This window comes from Hippocampus zosterae, chromosome 5 (genome assembly GCF_025434085.1).
Source record: "Hippocampus zosterae strain Florida chromosome 5, ASM2543408v3, whole genome shotgun sequence".
Lineage (NCBI taxonomy): Eukaryota > Metazoa > Chordata > Actinopteri > Syngnathiformes > Syngnathidae > Hippocampus > Hippocampus zosterae.
The window spans coordinates 23,414,325-23,426,232 of NC_067455.1; the positions used below are offsets into that span (position 1 = coordinate 23,414,325).

Genomic DNA, 11,908 nt, shown 5'->3' on the forward strand with positions numbered 1-11,908 from the left:
GGATTTGATTTTTTTTTTCTTTTCCCCAGATGACATGTGGCCTCAAGGAATTGTTATTAAATGGCCAGAGCCAGGAGCCAGCGCTAAGCAAGTTTTCTCAGCTCTTCTCCTGTCTCATTGTCAGACTGGCAGCTAGTGTTGGTGTGTCTGCACCAAAGGATAACGCCACCAAACGCACGGCCTCCGTCCACGTTGCAGGGTTATTAGCATTACATTTGTGTGTGTGTGTGTGTGTGTGTGTGTGTTTGCGCCACCTATGTGAAGCAGATTATCGTGACGCATAATTTTGTCTTGTCTGTTTGTACAGAGTTGCGGCTGATGCGCTGAGAATCTTGGTAGCGAGAGCTCAGTTAGATGAGGTGTTAAAAAGACTCGAAGAGAATAAAGCTTGGGACGCAATGAGGGAAGAGAAGACGCACATCACTGGAGTAACGCTACTGGCAAGGTAAACGCACTACACTTTATATTATCTTTTTTCTTACAGGTCAATATTGACAATTGATTCAGAGCGAATTGGGATTTATCGTAAGCAGGTTGAGAACCACCCATTAGAATCCCACATGAGCAATCCTTGAAAAGGATATATAGCTCTATATCTATTTGAGCTATATTAGCCTGCTATCAAAATACTTGTCCATTTTCAAACATTTTTTATAAAGCTCCAAGGAGCCTCTAGATGTCGCTAAAGAGCTGCATGCGGCTCTGGAGCCGCGTATTGCCGACCCACGCCCCAGATTGTTGATCAAATGAAGTTGTATGTTATTCAAGAATCAGAAAGAGCATGAGCTAAGTTTCAACAATTGGTGTCCTCACTTCTCTAATGCTTATTGGGTGTTGTTAAAAGAGGTGAAATTGCACTGTTAAACATACCCCTGTCCCGTCTTTTTTGGAACATATTGCAGGTATCTCAAATGATTATATTTGCACCCCAAAAAAAGTTTTTATCAGTTTCAATAGGAAATGTATTGTCTTTGGAGTTCATTCCATTGAAAACAGACGCCCATCTTTGTATTCAACTTCCTTCCACAAGTTCTTAATTTGAATTTGGGTTTGTACTACTGCTACTTGGACCACATTTATTCGTACGATTGCTGCCAGTAATTGCAAGAATATGAGTTCTGAACAGAACAATGGGATAGGAAATGTAGAAGCCTCCGGTTATCAATCCGAACAAATGACAATTGGTACCGCTTGTTGTCTCAAGAATTAGGTTCTCTTCACCGTTTTCCATTCCCCGATACCTCCCTCTGCCCATGAAGGTCTCAATTCAGATCAATTTCTCTCATCAACAGAGCAATGGCGAAACATGCCGGTCCCAGGTTGCCTGCCATTGTCGAGTGTTTATGCCCTACCTTGAACAACATTTATGAGTGTCAGCGTATCACTGTCACAGCTTTCTTCTCTGAGGTGACAGCGAGCGAGTAAAACCACATGCTATGCATTTTTCATGTGAAATCTTTTCGTATTCACAAAATCTTTTTATTTTTTTGGTTTTCTTTATAGTATACTGAAACGAATGACTCTTTCTTGGTAGCTCCTGAACCATCACGTGGCTACGGAGTTGATGTTTATTGACGTGTTAATGAATAACATGATGGAAAGGATATCGGATCCATGCTGCACGGTCCGCATGTTGGCCGTGCGGGGTCTCGGAAACATCGCTGTCGGATCGCCTGAAAAGGTACATGTGCATGTAAACGCAAGTGTGAACGCTGGTAAAACTGAAGCAAGTTCACGATTCATTGCCTTCTTCTCTGCAGGTGAACAAGTATGCCAAAGAACTTCTTGCAGCCATGAGTTCAGGCATGGAGGAAAAAGATGACCCAGGTAATTGTCAGATTGGACAACTGCACTGCAGTATGTTACGGGTATTTCGTGTTCTCTGGTCTGAGACAGTTAATCTCTCTCTCATCTCGGTCTTGGTTACTTTTCATAAAGCAATAAAAATCCATGCATTCATCTTTGTAGCCACATAAGTGGTGTACGTGCGCATCAGTCATTTTTATAAAGCGTCCTCCACGTTCATGTGTCTTAGTTTTAACGGGAACATTCAATTTGCATAAATGCCATGGCGATAGTTCCTGCATTTGATCATTTAAATGCTAAAATTCCACAAAGCGTTCTGGTAGAAAAACAATGACATGAAAAAAAAGACAAGCCTGAGATGGACAAATGCATATTTTGAGTTGCTCAACATATGTATCATCAAATTTAGTGCTTAGAAAAGAAAGGTAAACATCGAACTTTGGGTTGGGTTTATTTCGAGAGTGTTACAATAAATAATTGGCATTGATTTGGTGGAATGGTCCATGTAATATGAATACTGTGTCTAACGATATTGAAATACAAATTGATGTACAGTATATACATTCCTGTTTGCACATTGCTGTTTTTTTTTTAATCTGATGCACACTTTTTTTTCATAATGCATTGCCTAATTATCGGATCAGGACTTGGTGTCGGCAGATACTTATAACGAGAGCTGTCAGTTTAGCGCGTTATTATCGGCATTAATTTAAATCGATTTTAACGTGATTAAAATTTTTATCGCGAGATTAATGCAGCGACGCGTCACAGCGGATGTTACGTTGCTCTAGAAGTAAACCGGGGAAAAAAACAAGCGTGCTGCGCAGGTCCACACCCATGTCTGTTTTGCCGGCCACGGCAGCGCGAGACACCGAAAACGGATACTGACAGAATGTATTAATGGACAGTTTACTTTTAAAAAGTTGCCAGATAGTTCCACTGACAAGACCAAGGACACCTGTATGTTTTGCAGTCGTAAACTGAGCTATCATCATAGCACGTCGACTCTGAAATACCACTTAATGGCCAAGCACACAGCTGATGTGAGTACTCCGCCCCCTCGTCTAAGACAGACAGCTATGGATCATTTCAAAGCGAAGAAAATGGATAACACGATGAAGAACAAATTTGCTGAAGCCATATCTAAATGTATAGCTACTGCATGCAAGCCCTTCAACATTGACCAGGCTGAAAATAAGAAAAAGTCTCCAGTGTTGTGCCTCGAACCAAGTGTAGTCATCCGAAATGATGTCGACACATAACCATAGATACACTTCCATGCAAGAAGGACCAAGAGAATCAACATAGCCTGAATGCTGTGTTCAAAGCAAACTTGAGAAAAACAAAGTATGCAACCATGGTTTAAATCCACTATAGGCTGAGTACTAGTTTACCTTTGATGTGCACTTTATAATTTTATATTGCTTTTGATTCCATAAAAAGAGCTGTTAAAGGAGTTGTTGTGTGACAAAATATTTTTTCACTCTTGTTGATGGGCAGTAATATTGTGTGAGAGATTATGTGTGAATAACTGCTCCAAGTGAGAAATGTTCATGTAAAATTGAAAATCTAAATTGTTTCAGTAAATATTTGCATTTTGCACATAGGAAACTGATCCATGATTCCATGTTGATGAGAGCATTAAAACGGGAAAAAATCGGACAAACAAAATATAAAAGGAAATTCAGAAACTATTAAAAAAAAAGTGTGAGTAATCACAATTGAGTTAATTATGACAGTTGCATTTTTAATCAATTAAATTTTTTAATCAATTAAATATTTTAATCGTTTGACAGGTCTACTTATAACCAAAGACTCAGATTCTGGCTATGTGATGAAAAAAAACGTAATCGGGACATAACTAGCATAACCGCAATATGGCCGCCGAGAAGGCTACTTTTTTTTAACACTGAAGCTGCAAAACTGGAAACACAAATTGGTGAGGGAATACTGTGTGTGTCTTTATAATTTACTACTATTATTTTTTTTCCTGAATCAAGGGTCACTCAGTGTGGTCGGGGCGGGGTGCACGCGGTTTGCGATCTGCGAGTTTCTCTTTCCTGAGCTAGCGTAACACAAAACGCGTGCCACACATGGCATGTGGTCATAAACCGGTAAATGCCAAAATAGAGTGTGAGATGCAAGAGTTTTTGTGTCATGTTTTTGGAACGTGTTCAATTGTGAATCTCCGAACTGCAACCAAGTGTAATTTGTTGATTTGCCAATCGGTTCGGATGGCGCCCAGATCGCTTTTACTCCGCAACCGAGCCATATTTTATTTCTCGGTTGATTAAAATAGCAATTCATCCACTGTACCTGGACTAGATGCCACTGTTTGATTTTTGTTTTTGTTTTGTGTCTGATCTTTTGTGCAGGCAAACTGATTACTCTTGAGGCAATGTCCGGTCTATCAAAAGTTCTTCTCTACCTGGATAAGAAGAATGTCCACCTACTGGTGGTTTACATTTTCATGAAGATCAAACCATTTTTAGAGAGTGTAAGTTGAAAGTTGATCTTTTTTGCAGATCAGCGATAGTCTGAGATGAGAGACATGCTAGACTGTGTTTGTGCGCTCCCAGGAGAATGACGAGATTCGCTGTGCTTCTATTCACCTTATGGGGAAACTGTCCAAGTTTGGTTCTGGCGAGCCAGTGTTCAAGGACCAGATACACAACGTATTGGTCAGCCTGCTTTTACACCTGGTTGATCCAAACCCACATGTGGTCAAGGTAGAAAACGCGCTGCCCCATTTGCATCAACTTGTGGCACGGTACCCACGGAACAATTGTTTGTTCTACGAACGTGCTTTCATTTGTTTCCAGGCATGTAAGTATGCGATGCGTGTGTGCGCTCCAATGGTGGGTTCGGAGCAGATCACAGCCATGTTTCAGAACCACCTCCACGAGGACAAGAGCTTGCACTATGGGGAGTTCATCAACGATCTCACCAAGTATTTGGTGAGACAGACTGACAGACAAAATCTTAACGTCCTCATGAATACAGGCTATACAAAGGACATGGGCAGATTTTTCAGAATAGGGCAGCAGTGAACTTGTGCTGTGTGTGTGTCCTTGGACCGACTGGCGACCAGTCCCAGTAGGGGGAAGCCCGCATTTCGCCCAAAGTCAGCAAGGATTAGGCTCCAGCTCACCTGTGACCTGAATGTGGTTGGCGCAAAATAAAATGATGGATGTTTTCAGAATGGTCGTCCATATTTGGTTTGTGAGTATTGCTCACAATCAATGTAGAAATCTCTCTTATCATGAGAATATGTTTGGTGTTTTTGCAGATCCAAGACTTCCCGGGCATGCTGAATTTCTACCACATTTCCGTTCTCCAGTTCTTCAAGAGCAACTGGTCCGAAGTCCGAGCAGGAGCCGCAATCTTCATAGGTCTGGATGCAGTAGTTCAGTCGCCGATTGCTCATCAACATTCTTTAAATCAAGCTCTTGTGTTTTTATGCTAATTTGTTCCGAGCTGCTAATATGTCTGTGTGTGTTTCTCAGGGTTTTTGCTGGGGAACCTTCCAGAGGAGCATTATGCCCACCTCAACATGGGCACCATCACAAAAGGTGAAGCAGCTGTCACATATTTTCAATAGAACACAGTACTTGTTATTATGTGGGAATACAGTCCAGACCTACCGGGGGGGGGGAAGAGAGGGGAGAGAGGGGAGAGAGAGGGGAGAGAGAGGGGAGAGAGAGGGGAGTGAGAGGGGAGAGAGAGGGGAGAGACTGTAATTTTTTGAGGGTTTTGAGGGAAGCTTAAAACACATTTAGACCCAAAACAAAGTATCCCTGAACACTTTTCCTCACCCTCTCACCATCAAGAAATGACAGACCATTGTATCATAATACTCCTCGGAAAAATGAAAATAAGAAATTGTTTCAAAAATATTCAACCAGATCTATACTTAAAGGTCAAGTGTGAAGTAAACTTGGCCAACCATCTTTTGAGTAATACTTGTTGTAATGTTGAAACTATTTCAAGCAAACCACCCAGGTTTATAGTTTCACCCATAGGCACTGCGCCAGGCAATGAAAATGCTTTTGTTAAGCAATCTCCGGCAAGTGATGACATTTACAGAATGCCGAGTTGCCAGTCAGCCAACGTACTGCATTGTTGATTGTCTCATTAACTGCTCTTAGCCGTTGTTATGAAGTTATTCGGCGAAATGCCTCGGTGCGATGTACTGTTCACATTCAGGCAAGCGCTTGTTGAATGATACAGTTTTGTTCTCGCACAGCGAAAGAATTTCATGCCAGTGTCGCCCAGCGTTCTTTGGGAAAACAAGGTCTTTGAAGTGCGTGTAATAACCGTTTTGCTTATGATAAAGGATTTGCAAAAAAAGGGCTGTGTGATCATCAATGAATGACTGCCTGTTGTTTATGAAGACATTGCATTCAAAAACTTTAGTAGGGGCACTTCTCTGCCTCCTACTTGCTCTTGATTACGCTGCATCTAATGTATATCCAGTTGAGCTCCATGCTGTCCGGCATGTTGAGACGCAACACTGAATTTTGATTCACCTGTGTACACTGGAAGAGCCCATTAAAAACGATTACCGGTCCTTAAAAATCCACAATACAGTGTATATATATAGGGCGCAAAAGATGAAACGCGATCTAGTGGTGCTTCACTGTACTTAAGTATTTATCTTTAATGTGAATGTGTTTGTGTATATTCATCCTCAGGCCTTGTGATGCTGCTCCAAGATCCCGACCCTGTGGTAAGAGTGAAGGCTGCAGAGGCCATGGGACATTTCCACTGACGTAAACATCCGCATGTCATTAAGTTGCTGGAAAGTGGCCGTCAACATGGAGTCCAATGTTTTTGAATTGGTCATGGCTGTATTCCTGTGTGTGTATATATGGAGCAAAACCGCAATCTGCAAGCCATTAATGACCGTATACAGGCGACACCACGTTCATGTTGACACCCTCCTGCACACGTAGCTTTATTGACCGTGTTTTCACACTTCACTTATAGTACATAGAAAGTGTCCATTTCTATTTTAGCAACCAAAGACAGTAGTTTGTATCAGAGGTATGGCAGTGTCATATTGTATACCTGCCACACACATGCCATTTTTTTACTATACATAGAGAGAATCATGTTTATAAGAATAAACATAGTTTCTTTAAATATCTGGATGACTCGTATTTCTAAATACAAAAGTAGACTTTTACATGTGTCTTGGTGTGGGTGTTTATTTTAAATATTTCACTAGTACAAGTCTGCAATTCACCTTTATATTTAGTTGTTTGGTGATTTCTTGTTTTCTTGTTTTTTTCTGTAGCCATCTGGTTACAGCTACTGGACTTTTTACATGCGAATGTGTCAACCTGGCCGATTGGGACCATCACATATTTCAGCTGTGTCTTTGCCCTTATAAGAAACGAGCAATTTCCTCTATCAAAGTCTTAAGCCATCATGTTCTGAATGAACCTCACTGAGCCGTTTGTTGGTTTTAAATGATCTCATCACGTTTTATTCCTCGAGTGCATGCCATCACCCACTGTAACGTAAGGGCCATTTGAGAATTGGTCCTGCAGCGCAATAAAATGTCACACGTCATAGAGGAAGTAGATGCACTATTGACCCTTTAATTTGAGAACAAACCAGATTCATTTGCGCAAAAATGCCTTTTTGAGACCGTTTCTGTTATCAACGTCACAACAAATTGTGCGTTTTCTTTTTCCCATGCGACTGCGCTCACACGTTTTATCTCAGCCTTGTGAATATTTGATCGATCAACAGGTGGGATCGGGAGAGAATTTTAGAAGAGGAGTGATTTCCTCCTCTTTCTTTTTTCTGTAGCACTTGAACATCTGCAGTTTTACCTTTAAAAAATACATATGCCAACAATAAATGAGTTCCATTTTTACATTCCTATCCTATGGTCAGCTACTTAGTCAACTGAGGTTAGCCCTCCACATTAAAGCATAACTCGCAGTAGTACAATTGTAGATAAGTTGATGCAAGCGGCTGTTCCTTAATCTGTATTTATTGTCATGGGATGTACGGTGACGATATAATTAACTTCAAGCACTTTCTGTGTTAATGTGATTAGAATGAGTCTTTATTGTTTTGTAATTTATAAATTATACTTATACGGCTTTTTATGTTTACTATATAATGTGCATTTAGTACATTCCGCATTGTATCGGGAACCATTCTGTGTGTGTCTCACATGTCTTGTTGCGAATGGCTCGTTTACGCGCGGGGGTGGGGGGGCGGGGGGGTCGTCACTTGTCCTGTACCACAGCGAAAAGTGTGAAGACGTTGTATAAATGGACAAATAAAGAGATGCATAAAGTAAGTTTGACTATAATTTTTTCAGAAACATTTTATATGCAGGAAATTAATTTACTTTTCGACGCTTGTTAAAGCAAATTAACACCTCCAAATGGCACTCGGCATCTTCGATTTATGTGCAATTTTATCGAGATCCATATGGGAGTGCCAAAAAGCTAGAGTATTGCTATACTCTATATCAGTGGTCACCAACATGGTGCCCGCGGGCACCAGGTAGCCCGTGAAGACCACTTGAGTAGCCCGCCAGTGCCTGGACATTGTGATTTGCTAGTAGAAATTATGATTTAAAAATGCAAACATTGGCAGTACTGTGAGACATTTCGAAACACGATCAAAGTCTGACAATTTAAATCATCAAGTATTAAAAATAACACATCCTCATATTATTGAAGGTATTTTGGACAAATATGTTATTTCAGACGTGTATCAATTTGGTAGCCCTTCACACAATCGGTACACATGAAGTTGCTCTCACCCTCAAAAATGTTGGTGACACCTGCTCTATATATAAGCTGTATACAGTACTATGTGCAAGTGTAAGTCTCACCATCCTAAAACTCTTGCACCGAGGTTCTTAACCTGGTTTCGATCGAACCCTAGGCCCCGGGGATCGCTGAATCGGTCTCAGGGGTTCCACGGAGCCTCTGCCATGGAGGTTAAAACATACCCGACTCAACGTGTCAATTAGTTATGACACGCCCGCTTGTTCGTCGCTGTCTGCAGATGATCACGACGTGATGTGTCGTTCGCGAACGACACGTTCACTTTGAAGTGAACGATGGGAGTCGGCTCCCACCTCATTGGGAGCCGGATCCTCATTGAGCCGGAAGGGGAGGGTTACACACACACACACACACACGCGCGCGCTGCAGTTTAGAGAAGGGGGAGGGGTTAGAGAAGAGACGCATAGCAGCACCCTGAGCAGCACGCGAACAAGACAGACGAGGAGACGAGAGAGCTCGTTAGTGAAAAAGAACAACACGGTGGAAAGTGGAAAGGTGAGAAAATGGATAGGAAACGCAGTGAAATATGGACTAATTTCAATTTAATTGATAGTTCAAAGGCAGCGTGTAGACTGTGCAAGGTTAAAATATCCCATAGATCAGGCTCCACAAATAACCTGCACAGGCACATCAGTAATGTCCACCCATCAGTACAATTTGAAGAGAAAAGACAAGCAAGGGAATCAGCTATTAATGAAGGTGCTAGTGTGTCTGCAACTGTTGCTGCTGCTGCAAAGTCACAACTGCCTAGATGTACAACCCAGAGCTCTATGAGCCACTTTATGCAAAAAGCTATAAAACCAGCAAAACAGAACACAATTGACGAGGAACTGGGTAAAATGATTGCAAGGGATTTTCATCCATTTTGTGTTGGCTGTGTGTTGTCGCAACATCTGTCCCCTCAGAGAGAATCTTCTCCAAAACAGGGAAAATATTAACAGAGAGGAGAAACAGGATCAACCCCTCAAAGCTGAGGCACTTGGTTTTTCTTCATGCCAATCTTCGCTAAAGACAAGCTAAAACCTTTACCTGAATGCTGCTTTTTTTCTTTTTGTTTTACAAATTTTAATTTATAATTTGTTGTGTGGTATTCAAGGCTTACTTATGTTGTTTTACTGTAAATAGTTAAAAGCTTATAAATATACACATTCAGAGATTTGAACTTTTTGACGACCTTGTTTTGAGATGGGTCTTTGTACTTTGTTTTTATTTTTGTAGCACTCCATGTTGAGTATGTTCAGAAGAATATAAATAAAGCCATATAAATAATAAATATTTGATATAATGTCTATTTTTTTGCATTAGTATTTCATTTTACACATAATATTACGTTATTTTTGGTATTAAATTAATTTAAGCAACAAAAAAACGGAGGAGCCATTTGGGAGCCGAAAGAGCCGGCTCTTTTTAGGGAGCCGAACCAAAAGATCCGGCTCTCTAAAAGGAGCCGGAATTCCCATCACTAGATCACGTTACTTGTGCAATCAGTGCCGCGGGAAATTTAATTCGCTTATTGTCACCGTGAGACTGTCGTGATAGTACGTCTTACAATTTAAAAAACCTATACATATGCCATGTCATTTTTATTCACTTTTTTCCGTTTTTAATAAATGTTTTTTGTCTTGAATGTAAAAAAAAAATCCCATTTTTATGTTTCATTAATGAAAGGTTCGGTGAACGTGCATGTGAACTGGTTGGGTTTGGTATCACTACGCTAGCACCAACCTCAACATCTGGCTCCTCATCTGGCTATCACTCTGGACCTGCGTCTAAACACAGTAAAACGCGCACGCGCACGCGCACACGCACACGCACACGCACACGCACACGCACACGCACACACACACACACACACACGCACGCCATGATGAGAAACAACCTGAAATGGAGGCATGCGACATACTTTTGCAGCCTGTTAACTATCGTAGCTCACACGTACCGTTTTAAAGTGATTCCCTGGGCCCACCTAGATTCCTATTCTTGGCTCGTACCCTCGGTGAATTGAACACGAAGCAAACTCTGAATGAGAATTATGACGATAAAAGATAGAGCGCAACAGCTCTGATCACAAGCTGCAATTGCAAACTGCTGAGCACGAACAACTTCCGGTGATGTAATCATGCGCCACTGTAAATTTAAGGTTTACCTGCTTTATTTAAAAATTTAAAATATTTTTTTTGTGAAAATTAGACTGATAAGATTATTTGTGTGCAGTGTATATTAACACAAAAAATATATTACTGAGATGTACAAAGACGCAAAAATGTTTGTTTATTTTTTTTCTTCTCGACACTTCTCGGATCTACTCGGGACCTGTCTTAGATCTACCGGTAGATCAGGATCTACCTAATGGGCACCCCTGGGCTAAGCAAGGACGGAAGTGGGTTTTCGTCAGTTCCTCATCGTCCCGAACCGGGTTATGTAACTACGGACTCGCGTTTCACTCAGGACTGAAAGAAACACACCTGTTCTACGTGTATAATCCGCTAAAAGGTTTACATATCACCAGTGAGTCTGGTGACCGATGGTGGTTGTGTTGGCAGCTATGTGCTGTCTATCTTGACATTTTGCCTGACCCACATCGCGTGTGTGTGTGTGTGTGTGTGCGTGCGCGCATGCGCGCAGCGGTAAGGGTAGATCCCGGGAGGTTATTCATTCATTCAGTCATCTTCCGAGCCGCTTGATCCTCACGAGGGTCGCGGGGGGTGCTGGAGCCTATCCCAGCTGTCTTCGGGCAGTAGGCGGGGGACACCCTGAATCGGTTGCCAGCCAATCGCAGGGCACACAGAAACGAACAACCATCCGCACTCACACACACACGCGTCGGGACAATTTAGAGCGTCCAATCAGCCTTCCATGCATGTTTTTGGAATGTGGGAGGAAACCGGAGCACCCGGAGAAAACCCACGTAGGCCCGGGGAGAACATGCAAACTCCACACAGGGAGGCCGGAGCTGGAATCGAACCCGGTACCTCTGCACTGTGAAGCCCACGTGCTAACCACTGGACTACCGGGCCGCCTCCCGGGAGGTTAGTTGATCGAAAAGTAGATCTTCGATCCAAAAAGTTTGGGCACCCCTGGCGCTTATCCCTTAAAAAAAACTTCTCATCCTCTGTCCACCGTCCCCAAAAAATGGGCGTCCACCCGGGACGGACGAGGGTCTGTTCCATCCCAGAGACAGAGAATGCCCATCTCTCTCAAATTGTAAAATTTTCTGGCTAGAAATAGTCACGCATGACATTGAGAGCAGCCAGAAGCAACGTGGGACCAAGATGCAATGA

General features: G+C 42.0%; 1 protein-coding gene across 4 annotated transcripts in view; it reads left to right on the forward strand.

Annotated features, from left to right (window-relative positions):
* Positions 1-8,124, forward strand: part of mroh1 (maestro heat-like repeat family member 1) — a 38,364-nt gene extending 30,240 nt beyond the window's left edge. For 3 of the 4 annotated variants that reach the window (XM_052064587.1, XM_052064589.1, XM_052064588.1), the window contains 11 exons: positions 30-199; positions 308-445; positions 1,293-1,407; positions 1,535-1,681; positions 1,761-1,827; positions 4,182-4,303; positions 4,386-4,535; positions 4,629-4,763; positions 5,096-5,198; positions 5,313-5,378; positions 6,501-8,124. In XM_052064587.1, the coding sequence (XP_051920547.1) occupies positions 30-199; positions 308-445; positions 1,293-1,407; positions 1,535-1,681; positions 1,761-1,827; positions 4,182-4,303; positions 4,386-4,535; positions 4,629-4,763; positions 5,096-5,198; positions 5,313-5,378; positions 6,501-6,577 (1,290 nt within the window). In that variant the 3' untranslated portion in view covers positions 6,578-8,124. Of the gene's footprint in view, positions 1-29; positions 200-307; positions 446-1,292; positions 1,408-1,503; positions 1,682-1,760; positions 1,828-4,181; positions 4,304-4,385; positions 4,536-4,628; positions 4,764-5,095; positions 5,199-5,312; positions 5,379-6,500 lie in introns of those variants that run through there. The other variant, XR_007962302.1, reaches the window with a different exon arrangement.
* The last annotated feature ends 3,784 nt before the right edge of the window (positions 8,125-11,908 follow it).